General features: G+C 38.8%; 1 protein-coding gene across 1 annotated transcript in view; it reads left to right on the top strand.

Moving 5' to 3' along the window:
• The window catches only part of CREB1 (cAMP responsive element binding protein 1), a 31,056-nt gene extending 12,322 nt beyond the window's left edge, over positions 1 to 18,734 (top strand). Inside the window, exons 2-8 of the mRNA XM_054381321.1 lie at positions 3,989 to 4,110; positions 7,411 to 7,557; positions 9,472 to 9,572; positions 12,415 to 12,557; positions 13,951 to 14,133; positions 15,447 to 15,597; positions 18,590 to 18,734. Coding sequence (XP_054237296.1) covers positions 3,997 to 4,110; positions 7,411 to 7,557; positions 9,472 to 9,572; positions 12,415 to 12,557; positions 13,951 to 14,133; positions 15,447 to 15,597; positions 18,590 to 18,734 — 984 coding nt within the window. The 5' untranslated portion in view covers positions 3,989 to 3,996. The remainder of the gene's footprint in view (positions 1 to 3,988; positions 4,111 to 7,410; positions 7,558 to 9,471; positions 9,573 to 12,414; positions 12,558 to 13,950; positions 14,134 to 15,446; positions 15,598 to 18,589) is intronic.
• Positions 18,735 to 19,216: the final 482 nt, after the last annotated feature.

Below are 19,216 nucleotides of genomic sequence, written 5' to 3'. Positions count from 1 at the left end.
AGAAATCAAGGAGCAGAGCTTAACATTCAGGAGAGATGTTGGAGTTCATAGGGATATTTGAGATAGGTAGAAAAAGAAGTAAGAAAACAGGATATAGCAGGGACACCACAGACTGTCAATGGGCGGGTACTAAAGAGTGAAGGAGATTATATGAAAACTATAGGAAGACAGAATTACGTCTTCCTGGCTCTGAAGGCAGGTCAGAGGGGGTGTAACTCTACTCCTGTTCTGAATTCACAGCACTGATGATCACAGAGATTAAAGGAGTTACCATTATCTGTAGTGCACCTAGTTCAGCATCCTGTCTTTAAGGTACTGAAGATCAGACTGAATATTACTACGTGACTTAGCCTGCTACTAATTTAAATACATTATTTTAGTGTTTGAAACATTTCCCTCCTTTGTGGTGGCCCCACCAGGACACTTCCAGATCCCCACCTCCACTGGAGAAGTCCCAGTGTGGTGGCTGCCAGGGAAGCGGGTACCAGGAAGCAGGATGGACCACTGCAAATGGAGCAGGAGGAGTAAAAAGGATGGAGTGGTGAAGTGGTCCTTAGCATTCGCAAGAACTGAAAGACACTGGGGTACTGCTCAGCAATGCCTGTCTGGACTAAGGGTATATATATGAGATCATAGAAAGTAGGTGTGAAGATTGGCACTCATTTGTGTATATAGGGAGGTTAAGGTTTCAAACAAAACATCAATTCATCTGTTACATTGTAAATTGTAAGACCTAACAGGAATTGACAGCCTTAATTTCAGTTTATCATTATTTAGGTTCCAGGTGCCTGGTTTTGTGTGTCTTGGCAGTCTTAAATATTCCCTACTGTTAAGGCAAAAATGAAACAATTTATCAATCAATGTATCTGGAATATGGTGTCCCAACACTCAGAAATCTCATTCTTTCTTTTTCTCACAAGTTACAGTAGGAGCTAGTAGTGAAGATGTTAGAATGCAAATACTGTGATGTGCAAGTGCGAGGTAAATCAAACCAAATTCAAGGGTACTTGGAATCTGCCAATAATATGAGACTAAAGCCTTGTCCATAAACTGAAAGTCATGTTGGAAACATGCTTAAACCACATGAGTCAAGGTGTAAATCATAGAGGCAGCTTCCTGCATTGTTTGGTGCTTACTGTATGTTACGAGGAGGTTCCTTTTATGTGTTTTGCAAGAAATGTTAAGAATTCGATTTTCAAAATGTTGGTATTGGTAGAGGAGGAAGCACCTCAAGCAGTTAATGGTTTTGCTGATTAGATATGCATAAAATGGTGCTTCAAAAGATGATAAAAGTGTGGAAATCAAGCTTGTAAACCTTGAAAGTCCTTTGCTAATTAGAATGTGAGGGGATTGGAAGTTCATTCCAGGAAAAGATTGCATTTATCAGGAGTAATTTGTCAACACTACTTTTGTGAACATTGCTAAATACCTCATTTAAGAGACTCCTCTCACATTTCTTTGATTTCTGATCCCATTTACTCCATATTGGAGTCAGTTTCTGTCCGCAAACAAAAGCATTATTAGTTTTGCAACATACTTGGATTTGTATCTGAAAAACTGTTTCTTAAAGTTCTTTACAACTGCCTGTGTGGGAGACGTTGCTGATGCAAATGATTTGCTTCGGAAATGGTTTCCGATGAGGTACTCTTTTGGCTGGAGTCACCATGATACATTCATAAGGAATTGGGAAAAAGTTGTTGATTTGCTTACCTTGGACAAACTGACTGATACTCAACCAAAAAAAAGTGATAAAACTAGATACTGCCTTAAAAATCATAACAAACAAAGGGAAGCCTATGGTAGTCTGGTTTGTAGTTTGCACTTTGGAAAATGAAGAATGCATTTTAAAAATTGTGTGTATAATGGGGAGAACTAAGACTGTTAAAATATAACTTGTGTTAATGCTGGGATAGAAATCCACTTAAACTGTTGTCATGAATGAAGTCTTTTAGAACTGTTTGATAACGTATGTTACAAATAGTAACAGTGCATGTGTTCCGTGCTTTCTGGAAGATGAAATGCAACATTTGGAAGAGACTTGATACTGTAAGAAAGAATGAGATTATTATATTTGCATGGACACAGGCTATTCTTGAAATGCTTACAAAAATTGTAACATCTAGACTGTTTAAAATGTGGTGAGTTTAGAATTAATTTCTTTCATGGCCAGCTTGCCAGTAGGGAAAAACATTGTTTATCTTTGAGCAGACTAATACCTGGTTTATGTGGAACAAAAATCCTGGCAACAGGAGAGGCATAACAAAATTCCAGGTGCTTAGAAGAGTTTAATTTGCTTTTTTCCAAAGATTTGTATGTTTTCTTTCATTTTTTAAGTAAAATCAGGTTTAATTCTTTTCCTTTTCATTTCCTAAGATTTTTTAAGCTGATGTTGGAACAAAATATTTGGCACTTAAATATTTCCATGTTCATACACACACACAAACAAAAAAGCTCACTTGAACAGTCACTTTCCATACTCTATACACAGATTTTGATATAGATACACTGACATGCTTTCTCTTGATGTGATGCAGCTATGACTTTGAAAGGCTGTTTTATCTTTGTACAAGCAACTGTTTACTGTAAGACATAGATTTCATATTATACTTCGGCCACTTTAGGCAACATCTCAAAGAGTATTCTCTTTCCCGTAATACTGAAGCATGGTTTGCACTGAAATGGAGGTTTCCCTGACTTTGTGTTCAAAATGAAGTGTCTTGAGTGTGGCCATGGTACCACTACCTGTATTGACGCTTCTGAGTGTTTTCCTCAGGGGGCTAGTAAAGTTGAACAAGGAGAGAGGCATTTCTCCTTTCTGCCTTTCTTATCAGAATATCGTCTACCTCCATGCCTTTTCCCAAAGAGAAATGCTTTACTGGTGGTTTTGCTCCCTCTGTGAAGAAAGGTATGCTGCATTACAGTAGCCAGAAGCTTGACTAGATTGGGCAGCATGGAGTGGTGCACAGGATTGCTATTGTGACTATGGAAGCAATATCCATTCTTAATGTTTGGTATTTGGAGTTTTGTGTGGTACAATATTATTGCTATATCACTATTGGGAGCATTTACTTGTATTTTGACCTTTTTTTCATATATATAAAAAAAATTTCCTATCAGTATTTTAAAAAGAACTGAAAATTTATTTTCACAGATCAGTGCAGAATTTAACATTCATTTCACTCTGCCTACATGCATGATTGTGGAAGTTATGCAACCTCTTTTTATAGAGTTGTGTGTTCCCAGTGATCTAGGCTTCTTCAGTTTTTGCTTAGACATACAAGTATATTAGGAGTTACATATGATACAAAGCTTAGGTCATGACAAACTACTATGTACCTCTAAATATTAAACTATTTATTTGCAGTGAGGTTCAAGTAGAAATGGTCTCCAATCATTATGTATACTGACTTGAAAACCATTGAGTAGAAAAGACTGTGCTGTGCTGTAGGGCCATACACAGTCTGGCTGTGGAAGGAATTTGCATGGAGATCTTGCATATTTAATTCAGACAATAGATGACTGGAAACGAAGTGCCCAATGCAGAAGCAATTGCTATTGGTTATCTGTAAACTGCAGTTTCAGGGGAGAGGGAGGGCTGTAGCAGGGCATCTTGTCACCTTGGCACTGAGGGAGTGCCCTTCCTGACAGGCTGCTGGTTGTTAGCCCAAATTGCAGAGGTACTGGATCATGATTATGCAATTGCTCAGGCAATCTTTTTGTAAGATGAGGAAACACGTATTTTTCTGATCTCATAACCGGAGGAGACTGGACCTGTTTTTCAGGAACATTACACACAGAAAAATCAACCTGAGGCAGACACCTGGCATGAAAAAAATTTGCCTGAATGCTAATAGTTTGGCAACATTTTAATAAGCAAATGGAAACAGTATGTAGTAATGGGAATTCAGCTGCAGTGATTGCTACCAGATCCACAAGAATAATGGACTTGCATACCAACCCAGACTTACAACAAATATTGTGATTGTAGGTAACTAAATGACCATGGAATCTGGAGCAGAGAACCAGCAGAGTGGAGATGCAGCCGTTACAGAGGCAGAAACCCAACAGATGACAGTACAGGCACAGCCACAGATTGCAACGTTAGCCCAGGTATAAAATCATACGGTGTAATAGTTGTACATATTGGATAATTTTTTTAAGAGGGATAATGTCTGCTTGTGGGCCTGAGAGAAGGTTCCATTAACATGATTCTAAACCAGGTGCAATGTGTAGTTCCTTTAGTATTTGTCTTCACATTCCTAAAGCAGCAGATATTTTTAGTGTCCCATCACACTAGGCTGTGTTAGTTCTGAAGAACTGTATGTGTGTAAACTGTGTAATGGTACAAGAATAATAAGTTTAAGTATTTTTAGCATTCTTTACCACAACCATGCCACTGAAAGATATTTTTTTCAAAACATTTTATTTACTGTCTTTTATACTGACTAGATTGTTTTTCTGTTGTGTTTTCTGTTAGAAACTTGTCTATAGCAGTCAGTTTAATTCTGAAGAAAGCAAACTGAAAATATAGATAAATAATGCAGCCAACACAGCATTTTATCAGATGGGATTAGTATTATAAACATTACAATTGAGTGGAATAACCTGGTATTTGACAGCTCATGTTCCCATGTTGTCTCCAGGATTACTGGCTGTTTAGAGAGACAGTAGTAGATACTTATTATCCACAAACTATTTTGGAGAGAGAAGAATTGTGATCCCAGCTACATGTCTCATTTTGGAACCTAGTTTCATTCTTGGATGCACTGATAATTGGCAGAAGCAACTCCGTTGTGTAAATGAGGACAGAATCTGTTTGTCTCTCTTCTCTAACCGTTTAATTTTAAAACTCTTTGCAGTCTGCAAAGAACAAACAGTTTTTTAGATCTCATAGTTTGGGGAATTGCAAGTCTTTTAAGTGGCACAATGATTTTATAAATTATTAATGTCTTTTTAAAGTCATTACACCTTTTGGAAAACCAGAGGTAGACACTTCCATTCAAGTGATAGTATAGGGATTGATGATGTTGAAATGCAAGGGTGATTTTGTTGAGTGAAGCTGAAGTGTGAATTTACAGGTCACCAGCTGCCCTGCACCAGCTTGCCTCTTTGGGCAGTTTTCTCACTGTCTAAGTTAGGCACAGGATGTAGGTGGTGCGAATAACACTTCAGTGTGAACGGAGTGGAAGTAGTTTATTTCTCTTGCAAAACCAGTAGACTGCTTCTCATTTGGTATGCATTAAGAATTTGTCCAGAGAAGCTGAACTTTCAAGTGCATAGTGGACTGAATGCACTTTACTCAGGCAAAATTACCTTGAATGAGAACTTTTTCCAAGTAGAAAAAGCTATGCAGCTGTGGTTGAAATCCATGCATACCACAAAGAGATACATTATGTTTTTCCCAATTCTTCTGTTGTCACTCACTGTATTGTCTGCACTTTAGCTTTTCCCCAGGTTTTATGTTCTTTGCGGAGGTGATATAACAATCTAAACATAACTTCTTGTCTTGTTCACATCAGTGTTCTGTTATTATGATATTTTTAATATGTGAAGTGTCGGTATTTGGCACTAGAGAGTGCCCTCAGAGGCTTAGGAAAATCTAAGTAACTAATTATGCCAATTTAATTCTTTCATTATCACTTGTGAGTTCACTCCTCCTGTAAGATTAGTTTAATAGCTGCATTTTTAGTGAGTTCAGGGTAGTTTTCAGAGTCAAAAGGAAACTTGTTCTGGTTCCACGAGGTATGAGTCAGAGACATCTGCGGAAGTTGCACTCTGCTGTTGGCTTAAGCCGAACGCAGAGTGGCCTCCCGTTGATCAGCTTTGCTGTCATTGCCAAGGACTTAGTCAGACATGCATTCTTTAAAAAGGTTGCTTGGTAAAGGAATGTAATTTGCCAGAGGAAAGTACACTCCTGTTAATCTCATCTCTGGTTTCTCTCAGATGCGAGTTAAGTACCACCATGTAATGCTGCAGCTGTTTCCTGAAAGAGGAAGGTAAAGGCAAGCACAAATTTGTGGATTAGGTGAGACAGGTGTGAAGGAGAGAGGTCTAAATGTAATTCTCTTTAATTTTGTTGTTAAGCAAGATATCCTTTTAAGTGGTAGATGTTCATGAAAATTCAGAGATCAGCTACTGCAGCTTTTTGCAAATCATGTGTTCATGGCGATGGCAGAGGGTTTACTTCTGCATCTGGTACGTAGCTCTTTGAGATTAGGTAGGACAGCAGTACAGCCCCTTCTTGCATTGTAGCTACGTGGATCAAATTTCTTGAAAATGCCATGAAGGATTGTTAAATTTTCCAAACTTGGAAAGGCAACTGGCTGAGGTCTGCCAGAGCAGCTTATGCTTGCCTGCAGTCCTTCCCTGAGAGCTGTGATGGTGCAAGTTGGGCACAAACTGAGGGCCGTGTGTGCTGGTATCCTCCTGCCTTTCAAGACCCTCCCAGCCATGAACACATGCATCATGCATGCCACCAGGCACTTGGTGAGTACTGGATGTGCACTGGGGCATTTGTCTGGCCTTGGTGCATTGCCCTTCAGCTGCCCATAGTACTTCTTACGACCTGCCAGGGTAAGACTTCCCCTAGTGACATGAACAACTTTGAGTATCAGTCCTTGGAGCCTGAGCCCCTGTGCAGGACACATGTGGCTGTGCACACAGCACTGACATACTGTGCTGAAGTTGTTAGCATATCCCTGTTGGCATAGTCACTATGCCTACAGGTCAGTGCTGGAGAAACAAAGTTGTATTTGGGAATGAGAGTTTAAAATGGGAGCAGATTTTCCTCATAGAAATACCTCTTAAGACTGGAGTTTGTGTTGACCTGTTATAATGAATCACAATATCTGCCTACAAACGATTTGTCTCCCCTGCAAACCCATGGGTTTTCTGTCTGAACACATGGTCATTTTTCTTCATTTAAATGGACTTTGCCAGCTAATCAATATGGTCTAGTCTCCAGAAAGTCTGAAAGGTATGACTCTCTAAAAATGTTAACTTCTTACATCTGGCAAATGTTTTGCATTTTCTCGAGTGAGAACAAAAATAGCTCCACTCCCATATGTTTCTGCCTTTGACTCAGCAGTGTCTGTAGGAGTACACCCAAGTTCTACCAATATCTAACTGAAGCAAGAGAAAGGTAATAATGTGGTTTTGTTAGGTTACCTCAAAATAGAGGCAGTTATGTTTTTCTCATTCTTGTCAGTGGTTTTACAAGCCATGTTTTGAGCCTGCAGAATTTCTGCATTAGATTAATTTATAAAGTAGGTCAGATGTTGGGTTTAGGCAGTTGAAGGGGGTTTATATTACATTGAAGCATTTGGTTTAGAAGAGACAATTCTTTCACCAAATTGGTATTGAAATAAGATTTTGCAGTAACAATTTATGCTCGTTGTCCCTTCTTTGCAGGTATCTATGCCAACAGCTCATGCAACGTCTTCTGCACCCACGGTGACCTTAGTTCAGCTGCCCAATGGGCAGACAGTTCAAGTGCATGGAGTAATTCAGGCTGCCCAGCCATCAGTTATTCAGTCTCCACAGGTCCAGACAGTTCAGGTACTGACTGAAGAAATTCCTAATACATGACTTAGGTCTTCTGGATAGTCCTAGCAGTTAATTGATTTCTAATGTGTTTGTGGCTCAAATTGTGTTTTTGTTGTATTAAGAGCCTATAAAGGCAAAACCTGCACAATATTTTCTGCTCTGTGACTTTTTTCTGTTTTGGTTTAACCACTTTTCACTTTCAAACATTGCTGAGTTTCATTTCCCTGTAGAATTTAGTTGCTAAGTTTAACAGCTTAATGTTTTTTTCTTACAGTATCACTCTACTAGTCTCTATTTTCATACTCTTTATTGAGTAAGAGTTCATACTAGGCTGGAGTGAACATAAAGATTTTCTTTTCTAATAATGTGATCTTTAATCATTAATGAGGCTGATAATCTGGGATGGGAGTCTTTGCTACTTAGAAAATATTTGCACTGATGTACAAAACAGATGTCTATTGGTCCTTAACATAAACCTATCAGGCCTCTCATAAAAACGTTTTTTAAATTTGCCTGTGGAATGTTGTTTGCTTTGTAAAGCCTTCACATCTTCCTAAAGCAAGACAGATAATGCAATATGATGAGGTAGCTTGAAGACACAGGAGACAAGTAGTCTGAAATCTTTAAAACCTGTAGCTTTTGGGTTTTTTGGAACCACTTTGCACTCTGTTACTGAATGCAGAAAGAGAGATTAATTGGTGTACAGCATTCCTTTACTGTTAGTACCCTGAGCTCAAAAATGCTTAATTTTAAAAAGTAGACACTGTGGCTATTTGATACAGATATTTACCTGGGTATCATTTTAAAAAACTAATGAAGGCATGCATAATTTAAAAGTAGGCCATTCTGATAATAATATTTGTCTATACTTTGTCAGCTTTAGTGCTGAGTTTCTGGCAGGCTTACCCTCCTCAGCCATTGGAGTCAAAAGTTTGGGATCTTAATCTATCTAGGTGAGCAGTTTCCAGATAACTGCACAAGTTACTAGCCCAGAGGTGGAAGATAAGAGACTGACAATGAAACCATAATTGGAATTCACCTGGATCAGTGCAAAGTCAGCGTGTCTGGATATTCAAAGCCCAGTAGCTCACAGTCAGCCTTGGACCTTTTCAGACCCTCTATCTGATAACTGAGATTTAGGCGCCAGCAAGCTTTTTCAGCCTCTAGGAATCTTCCCTACAGTGCATAAAATGTCAGGCTGTGAGCTGTGTTTCTTACACAGGCATTTGTCTGTTCACTATCATTAACTTCTGTATATTTGTCTTGTGACTGTAGTCTTTTGAGAAACAGCCTCTGTTTTTATGCACTGAAAACGTTTTTCACAATTTTGGCACACTTTAAAGTTACTGAAATATGATTGACAGAAGCATTTTATATTTTCTTCATTAATCTTTGTCTTTTACTAGCGTAAGTGTTCAGAACTGCAGCACTGCATTGGGTTTTTTTACATCTCAATGTATTACATTTTTCTGACAATTCCACCCCCCTGCCGCCACCCAAAGACTGTCTCTGTAACATCTACCCAGTTATTTAATGTAATGCTCCTGAGCTTCAGTGGTTTGCTCTTTTGTTCCACAGGTTTCCCCTATTTTGACTTTGTTTTAGTTATTCTCTTCCTAAATTTTACTAGAAAACCCTTTGTTTCCTTAAAATTGATAGAAACAAGGAAACATGGAAAGCAAAATGTATAGAATTATTGTTTACATTTTTAAGATTGGGGCATTTAAATTATAAAGGACATTCTCACAGGTAGATAAATGACTGTGGTCATTCTTCACCATATCTGTTACTGAACAAGCTGCCATTTCTGTTCATTGCCTAAGTAGAAGCACTGTAGAGTACTTACATTATAGTGTTTTTCACAGGATGTCAAAATAAAGACATTGAAAGTGTCTTGTGAAGTCTGATTGCTGTTCTCATTTACAGATCTCCACTATAGCAGAAAGCGAAGATTCACAGGAGTCCGTAGACAGTGTCACAGACTCACAGAAACGAAGAGAAATTCTTTCCAGGCGACCCTCCTACAGGTATGGAGGTAAAACAAGCATTTTGCTTGATGGTTGTGTTCTTCACTTGAGGAGACAGTGTGATTGTATAGTTATTTTTACATTTATCACTTAACTCAAATCTCTCTTCTGCAATGCCCTTTGGTGGAAGAGGATCTAAAGAGAGAGGAGGAAGATACTTCAGCTGTTAAATTGGGTTAAAACAGAAATGAGCTGAGAATAAGCTAATTGCCACATTTTTGAAACTTCAAGGTATCATTGTGCTGGATGCCTTAAGATACCACTTTAATGGATATTTAATACATGAAATACAGTGAAGCTTTGCAAGAAAGTCACTTTTTCATAATCTGTAGTCTGCAAAAAATCAGCTCTGTTGTTTTTCATTATTGTTGAAATACTGGCAGCAAACTTACTTCCTTTCTCCCAGGAGACTTTCAATGAACATGTGTTCTGTGGCTTAGAGAGAATTTCTGCTTGATCAGAATTGATTGTGTTTAAGAACTCGGAGTATAAGTTGCGTGTAGTGATAGGCATCTAGTATCTTTAGTTGCCATGCCAAATACTTTTGTGGTAAGACCAACTGAGATGGTCCTTCATATGATGTTAGTAATATATTAACTTTATTAATTAAGGCCTAGCAAAGCTTTTTCTGGTGATACTGAATTTCAGTTTTCATTCTTAAAATGTCTAAATAGTGTTAAGGAATAGCTTTGGAATTCAGGACGTTTTAAGTGATTTGTGGATTCCTGCTGCTTCAGAAAATCCAGGTGCTCCTTTTTTCTGCGTAAGCATAACCTTAGAAATATAAACTAGACTCTAGATCTGAGCATATCTCAACAATTTTTTTCTTTTTTTTTTTCCTAGCACGTGCAGATTATTTTCTACTTTCTCCAGCAGCCTTCAAGGCTGTTCTCCTGAAGGTAGTGAAAACATTGCTGAATATCCCTAGCTATAATAGATCTGGGAAAATCTTTTTACTCGTGGGGAGCAGTGTTGCTAAATTCAAACCTGCCACAGACTTCCTTGCAGTCTACTTCTGCCATGAGAGGCTTGTTCATACTATGTATAGGAGAATGGCTGTATATTGTGAGACATCAGAGCTAAGTAAACAAGCAAAAAAATTTGAGAAGGGAGTACTTGTACATGGTAACTTCTCAATTAGATGGACTCCTTTGCATGCACTGTTTGCACTGATGCCACACCTCAGCCTCTGTCCTCAAACCAGAAACTGGTGACTCAGCAAAACTTTGTAAAACTTGTATGTGCAGCTCAAATTCTGCTGGCCTAGGGGTCGTGTTGGCATAGGGGTCATATCAGAAAGGCTGAGCCTGACTACTGCTGCATTTAGTGACTTGCTAGTTGGCATTATTCAAGTTCTGTAAAGGTTGTCCCCAGAGACAAGATAGGTGCAGACAGGTTCATGGTGTTGAAAAATATACTTCTTCCTCAGAAACTTAACGTTGATCCTGCTACTCAAGTACATTGTGTGTTTCCCGTGTGAGTTCATAACTCCTATGTTTGTAAAGATGCCACCTTACCTTCTTTCTTAAATCTATCTTTATGATGGCAAAGGGGGGTGTTAACTACCAGATCATATCTGACATGAACTTAGAAAGTTTTTTTCCCTTTTAATCTTAGGTTTTGTTCCTCATCCTCCTTGCTCTCTCCATATTTTTTCATCCGTTTTGTCCAGTAGTTTCTCTGGTCTAACACCTAGATTACAAGCTCTCTGGATTGGAATTTTTTATTAGTCTAAGTGGTGTTTGGCACAGTGGAGTGCTTTTGCAATGCTGGGGTCCTTGTATGCACACAGAGTCAAAACAGCAACAGCTATGCTCTGTTTGTCAAATTGCTTAGCAGGGTGACTGCATGCCCCAGATAGCTCCATACAGATGTTCTGGCTTCCAAAGACTTAGGAACCTTATTTTTTTTAAAAAGAGTGTTGTCGTGAAGCTTGACATCTACAGCTGTATTTGCTTCATCACACTTTGAGTTCTAGTGACAGGAAAACATATGAGGAGAATTACAAAAATGTCCTTTATGCAAGTGGCATTTTGCAGTGACAGAATATGCCAGCAGTGAAAAGGCCTTGACAGTCCTCTGAGGAACAGTGTTAGGTCTAAGTGATGCTAATTACAGTAACTCCTATAGTCAGTCTTATAGTCATGTTCAGTGGGACCTGTGACAGTGATGTTTTAACAGTCTGGGTTTTGGATAATTAACCAATGGTACTAATTAAACAAACTGTCCTTTCCTTTACCCATGCTAATCTCAGAGCTTTCTTAGGCAAGGCAGCATTAAATGTAACTGTATGACTTCATTCAAACATTTGGTATTGTGTCCTAGGCAGGTGTTTCATTATAGACTGGTTGCTCTTCACAAGCATTTGTGCTATTTTCCTTTGTGCTCAGCTCTGTAGTGGAGACCTTTGTGGTCTCTGAAATTAAGCAGTTCCCCTAGTGTAAGTGAGGAGACAAGTTTTTTCATACTTCTTCAAGTCTTTATGTGGCTAAAAGCAGGAAACAAGTAAGAATGGCTGAGAGAGGAACATGTTTTTAAGAAAAAGGAAAGGTTGTGGCAGCTGTATGTTGAGTTGAGAAGAACCTGTTGACAGGCACCTGTATCTTGTGTTGATAAGCACAGCTATGCTGTGCTGGTGCCTTTGCCCATCTGTGCATGGCACTTTGAACAATCTTCCCCAGTAAGAGTTGAAGATAGCGTGTTTCATTTTGCACCTGTATTTTCCTTGCTGGCTTAGCGCGCTTCTCAGTTTTCTCCAGCGTTATGTATCAAATAGGCCTTTTGGTTTTCTCTTTTCTTTTCCATTTTTATTAAAATCTCTACAACACACTGTCTTTGCCAGAAAAATTTTGAATGACTTGTCCTCAGACGCCCCAGGAGTGCCAAGGATTGAAGAAGAAAAGTCTGAAGAGGAAACAGCAGCACCTGCCATCGCCACTGTTACGGTGCCAACTCCCATTTACCAAACCAGCAGTGGGCAGTACAGTATGTAGTCTGAATTTCTCAGTGGTGCTAGTAAGTGGGGATGAGATGAAGAACTATTATTTTTGTAACTGTTTGGACTGGGACAAAGCAGGACGTGAAAATAAGATTACTTTGCTAGATAACCTTGCTTTTTAAACACATTCCAGTTGTGTTTGAATTGTTCAATTAACGTTCTGAGACTGCTTGATAGCGCAGCTAATGCATCTTGAGGCAAAATATGAACTAATCATAATCCTGTTATAAACTTCTTCACTTCAGGAACCAGATGAGGTAATTCAGAAGTTTCTTTTTTTCCTGGCAGATTATTAATACAAGTTCACAAAATTAATTAAAAGAACGCTGTAGTCTGCAATTCCATTTTTAGAAAGTGCTGAAAAAAGAACTCAAGCAACCTTTATTTAAAACGTGTAATAAATGTTTTAATGTTTTTATTCATTAGATTTTAGATACAGTGCTTTGACTTAACAGATTGAGGATACTGCAGTAAAGCTAGTATTCACAGGGTGTCTCACAGAAGCAAACACCATTAAACACACAAATGGGAGAAAGTGCTACTTGTTCACATTTTTCTCTTAAAATCTCTCTAAAATTTTCTATTTTTGCTTTGCCTAATAGCTCAGTTAATTTTATTGAAACCAACATGGTTAATGCTGCTTTCCTACCATAACTGCAAAAAACCTGCTTCTGCAGATACTTGAGTTTTGGCATGTCTGTATGCATGAACATAGTGAAATTCTGTGGAATCATGACTGAGGGGTGGTATCTCAGTACACCTGCATGGCAGGATTGAGGGAAAGGAAAGGGAAAAAACCCCAGCAAAGTAAGACTGAAGGGGGAAAAAAAAATGTGAAACTGGACCTTCATGAATGAAAACACTGTTAGGAGAGTGCTAAAGAAGTTGTAGAGTAGGGGGGATATGGATATGATCAGAATAAAAAAAAACATGACCAAGCAAGAAGAAGGTGAAACACAAGATGGATAGCAATAGCAGCAGAAGAGGCTGAAGGGTGTAAAGCATGGAAGAGAAGAGGAAATTCAGATGAAAAGAAAAAAGAAAGGACTGAGAAAAATAACCTATCCAGAAGAAAATCTTAGCTAACAAATCAAAAAAAAGCATTTCCTGGAGGAGGATTTTTGTAGCTCCTCCATGTGATGCTGTTTCAGTGGAGAAACTGATTTGTGCTTCACAGTGTGGGGTTTGCCTCCTTGCCCCCCCTAAAAAAAAAAATACAGGTCTCACCAAAAAATTGAAAACTTACTTTCAAAGCATGTTTTCTTTAGTGTACCTGAAAGCCATGTCTCTGATTTAACTCAGATCAGTATTCTTCTGTATCTTTAATGCTGCAAGTTAATGTGTTAGTGCCTTAAATGCTGTCTCATTTTTTTTTCTCAGTTGCTATTACCCAAGGAGGAGCAATACAGTTGTCAAACAATGGCACAGATGGAGTACAAGGTCTCCAGACATTGACTATGACCAATGCAGCTGCAACCCAACCTGGCACCACTATTTTACAATATGCACAGACCACAGATGGACAGCAGATACTTGTACCCAGCAACCAAGTTGTTGTACAAGGTGAGAAACTTCACAGCCAGTCATTCTGTATAACATTTTCTCCATGCAGATATGTTGCCAACCTAAATCTGTCAAATGTGTCAGGAAACAAAATTAACAGTTTTGGCACAGATAAGTCTCCAAACTGATTAAAGGAAATTCTGGCCAAAGTTATTAGTCACATTTTCTTGGAGTGTTTCCCATCAGATTGATTAAATTGTGGAAATTTTGGGTTTACTTCTTAGAACATTTTTATTATTGTATTGGTTTTCCGTGCTGTATTTCCTGTACTTTGTCCACGATTTATTTTTATATATATGCTCTGCAAAAACTGATGCCATTTTAGAGTTCTCCCAGACAGTCATATGAGGCAACAGTACACTTAAAGTGAGGCAAGTCATACTTTCTTCATATTATGGGTTTTGTAACTAGTCACCAAATACTTAATCATCAAGTCTTAAAGTCAAAGGATAATTTAGGAAAGTGTGTTGAGAGATCATTTGGTCTATCCATTCTCTTAGAGCAAGTGGGGCTACTTAGCTTAGAATAGGTTGCGGGTTTTTATTAAAATATATGCTTTCATTTATTAAAAATTTGAGGGACATTAAAAATTTGAGGGACAGTCAAAATTGTTTATTATAACAGAAAAGCATAGACTTGCTTTTATGATTGTAAAGCAGGTGATTTGAAAGTTACTCAGTGAAGAGGTCTCTAGGTATCAGTGAAAATACATAGCTGAGAAAAAAAAATACTGTTGTTGCATTGATCATCTGTTTTTTGTGTTCTTTTAAGGACGTGCAATTTCTTTAGCTGGTATTCTGTTTTTTACCAGCTCAGACAAAATATAACACACTATAAACACAAGAAACCCAAGACGGTGTTAATTTTAGAGAAGTAGTAAAGCTGAGTGCCTATTTGCACTGTCACTCTTGTTGCAGAGTAAATGCTACATTTCTACACTTTTTTTTTTGTGCCAAATACTTACACATGCAGTTTCTCCTTTTGCAGATAGGCATTTGGAGCATAGCTAGCAATAATGTTCCCCATCCTTCATCTTCTTAAAACTGCCCCCAAAACCAGAGAAGTAAAAATAGTATACTGAGTGAGAAAGAAGCACAACAATACAGCAAGACAAATCATGTTATCAAGCATAGTGAAGACTTCTTCAGCAGGAATGCCCAAAACGTTGCATATATTGATATGCAGAGATAGCAGTGATGATCCAGGTGATGGTCATCCCTCCTGCACTGTAGCACATGGATAGATGAGTGGGTGCTCTTTGCAACACATTTAACTTTAACAGTGCTGACATCATGCTCCCCTGTGTCTCTCAGCTGCCTCAGGAGATGTGCAGACCTACCAGATTCGCACTGCCCCTACCAGCACCATTGCACCAGGCGTAGTCATGGCATCCTCTCCAGCACTTCCAACCCAGCCAGCAGAAGAGGCTGCACGGAAGAGGGAAGTGCGTCTAATGAAGAACAGGCACGTACATTTAGATCACTTTCTTTCCTGTCAGCTCTGCATAGAGCTAGTGTGCCAAGGACTAAGAATCCTAATCTTTCTTAGTCATTTTATGAAACACTTTCTGAAGAATTTGCCTTTATTTAAAGATGCAAAGCAGAGAGGCACATCTGCTAATGCCATGTATTATAACTATGGAACCTGAAGTAAAGGTGTCAAACTCATTCTGTGAGGTGTGTGAATTTGTTTCATAAGGAGAAAAGTCATTGATGAGAGGCTTGTATGACTGTAGATATGTTCTTAAAAACACCAAGGTGAGTTGGTTTTGAGTTAACATATTCATGTGGTTTACTTTCCTGGATTCTTTACCTTAGCCTTCTGCATGCATTCTCCTTGCTGCTGGCCTACCTGCACTCTTAGTGAGTGCTTTCTTGATTGTCTCACTTGTTTAGCTGCTTGTCTTTTAGGTTTTAACTTCCAGATGCAGAAAGACTCAGGAAAAGCTAAATGAGCAGCTGCTCCTTTCAAAGTCTTGTGGAGCCAGTAATGGCAGCAGAGCTGAAAGAGATAAAGACTTGACCTTGTAGTATTTACTGTGTGAGAAGGAAGGGCCAAGCCTACTGAGATGGGGCTTAGGGAGGTAGCAAAGGAAGGGAGCAGTAGAGAGAAGTTGGGCTTGATGCTCCTTAAGCCTAAGCAGGAAGTGGTGGGCCCGAGCTGACCCATCACAGCTTGAACTCCATCCACAGGCCACAGATTTGAGCCATTATGTTAATTACACTGTGACAATTGGAAAACAGCAGTGCTTCCCTCTATTCTGTGGAGGGGAAGCCCCGTGAAATCACTGTTTTCCTCATCTGTCAGTCTGAAAAAAACGTGTTATGTTGTTGGGAGCATTGCTGAGCAGTGAGCTGTGATCACAGCAGAAAGTTACATGAGCAAACCCAACCCTTATGTGAGGGGCTTTAATGAACTAAATAATGCTGAACAGCAGAACTCACTTTTTAAAAAGGTTTTGTACAGAATGCCACCTATCTCCTGTTTTTTATGTATTTGTCAGTGAATAGTACATGTCGTTCTTTCAGGCTTTTGAGAAAAAATTTAATTTGCATTCTGAACCCCTTATTTATTCAGCAGTTTTATTCCAGTAAAAGAAAGTTTTTGTGTTTGGGAAAGCCAAATAAAAACAACGGGGAATTAACCCCACTTGAGTAAAATTGACACCTGTTGCAACAGTATCATTTTCTAGTGGTGCTCTTAAACTGCCAGATTAATAGATGTTTGCAAATTTAGGCTCCGTGGAAAAGTAGGGGGAAGGGATATAGAGAGGTCGTATGAGGTGTGTATATGTATGTATGGTGAGCTGGTATTTATTGGAGGATTATAGTGTAAAGATCTTACTGTGCAAATTTTCTGTCTGAATTTTACATTGTAAAAGGTCTTTTGTAATTCCATGTAACTGTTGATTTTTCATAATGAATGACTAATGCAATGACTAATGCACACAGACTTGAGGTGGCTTAATATACAGCCCAAGGTGACACTAAAATCAAAGCAAAAAAAAAGTTGTCACCCAAGAAGACAAGTTAGTGGTTTGTACTGGGAGGCACTTCCTGATCCAGTAGTGCATAATATTTTGGTGACATGACAGCCCAAAATGACTTAAATTCTAAATGTTGCACATGGCCCACTGAAGTGCTGCAAGTATGTGAAATTGTATTTGTAGGAGTGACGAATGGACACCTGAGTCTTTTCAGGGCTTACAAACTAGGTTTTCTTCATCCTGTCTCATTTGTGGAGCTGAATTTCAAAAACTTCTTTTAGACTCTTCTTCCCAGGTAGGTCCTGGAACAGACATTCTTTTATACCTAGAACTACAACTACTATTTATCTAGTAAGTGGAAGAGCTGGGTTCAGTTTTGACCTGATTGTCCTGAACACTGATTTTATCACCAGTCTGTGTGGTATTTGCAATTAAGAGACACTCATGACTCTCTTTTTGAAGCTGCTTTGCACCTAAAGGTTTAGAGCAAACCAGCATGTACATTTATCTACATGTATCTGGAGTGTGCTGCTTTGACAGGCTGAGTTGCAGGAGGAGAGACCCCTGCCTGGACTCCAAGCACCTGCAGCATTTAACCTTGTGCTTACTTTGTGCATTTTTTATCATTACTCTTGCTGTGCAAGATAGGTTCATCCTTGGTGTTACTGCCTTCAGGATGTTCAGCAGAACATTAACATTTTTAAAGGTATTTTTCATTGATGTTCTCTGTGTTACCAAGTCATCTGCAGGCTGCTCAGTCTTTACAAGCAAGCCTTAAGGGTTTGGCTGTCTTGGGATCTGCTTCAATGTGTTAACATTGCCATGTTCTTGGCACAGCAGACAAGAGCTAAAGATTTATATGGTCAATAATGACTGTTTTTTTTGTCATTTTGGGGGGTCATTTATGTTATAGTCATGATGCAGACATTATTAATAAAAATGAACATAATTGCTTAAGAGCAAATACATGAATACTCTAAATGCAGCTTTTTTGGGCACCAATTGAACATCTTGACCCGTAGTGTTTGACTGGACTGCAGCAAAAGGAAAAGTTAAGACTATAAGGAGATTAATAGATGAACATTGGTTTTAGCCATGTTTTTATTATGCATCCATTTATTATAATAGAATCAATTAAATTATTGCAGCAGCAGCATTCAACTTAGCTGAAGGCTCTAATGTAAATCTTGCAAGCAGAATTTTGTTGTTGGGTAGGATCCTTTTCTCACAGCAGCAGAATTTTAATGGGTGCTGACTTACTGAGATCTGCACATTGAAATGATCTGTGGATCTTCAGTGTATGTGAGGAGCAGTTGTTACAAAGATAGCATTTTTTCCTAACTTGCATTTCTTAACAATACCTCCGTATTCTAAAAATGGCAGTGCTAAGTAAAGGTTTGACATGAGCAGTAAGCAGCAGATGTCTGCCAGCGATCGTTCTAGGTTTGAATGGCCTTTTTTGCTTTGCAGAGAAGCAGCACGTGAATGTCGCAGGAAGAAAAAGGAGTATGTGAAATGTCTAGAAAATCGAGTGGCTGTGCTTGAAAACCAAAACAAGACACTGATCGAGGAGTTGAAAGCACTTAAGGACCTTTACTGCCACAAATCTGATTAATTTTGGATTTCCGTTTTCACTTGTCCAGGTGGGATAGAGACTGGTTCTGGCTATACCCAGAAAGACAAAGTAAACTTTTTATTTTCTAAACATTTCTTTTTTTTCTATGCGCAAAACTGCCTGAAGCAACTACAGGATATACTTCATCTGTGCTTTGCATCAAACTGTGAATGTTCAAGTATTTGCCTCCACTTCTCCCCCTACAAGATTATTTTCATCATCAGTCTCAGTGTGAAGAAGGAAAACAGGCTTTTTTCTCATCTTCCCATCCTCTTCAAGGAGCAACAGTGGTCACCTGGGAAGTTACTTTGGGGAGGATTCTTTCCTAGTGATTTGAAGAATTTGTGCTGAGCTCTCTCCATTGCCTTAGAGACAGAGCCACCCCAGCCTCTTGGTCCGGAGAACTGTGGGCCACATATGTGGAGTGTGCATGGTGCAATGAAGAAGCAATGGTTGCCAAATTGGTTTCACTTGTTCATTAT

This window comes from Indicator indicator, chromosome 5 (genome assembly GCF_027791375.1).
Source record: "Indicator indicator isolate 239-I01 chromosome 5, UM_Iind_1.1, whole genome shotgun sequence".
Lineage (NCBI taxonomy): Eukaryota > Metazoa > Chordata > Aves > Piciformes > Indicatoridae > Indicator > Indicator indicator.
Note: the sequence above shows the minus strand (reverse complement) of the source record. Positions and strands in the feature narration are given on the sequence as shown.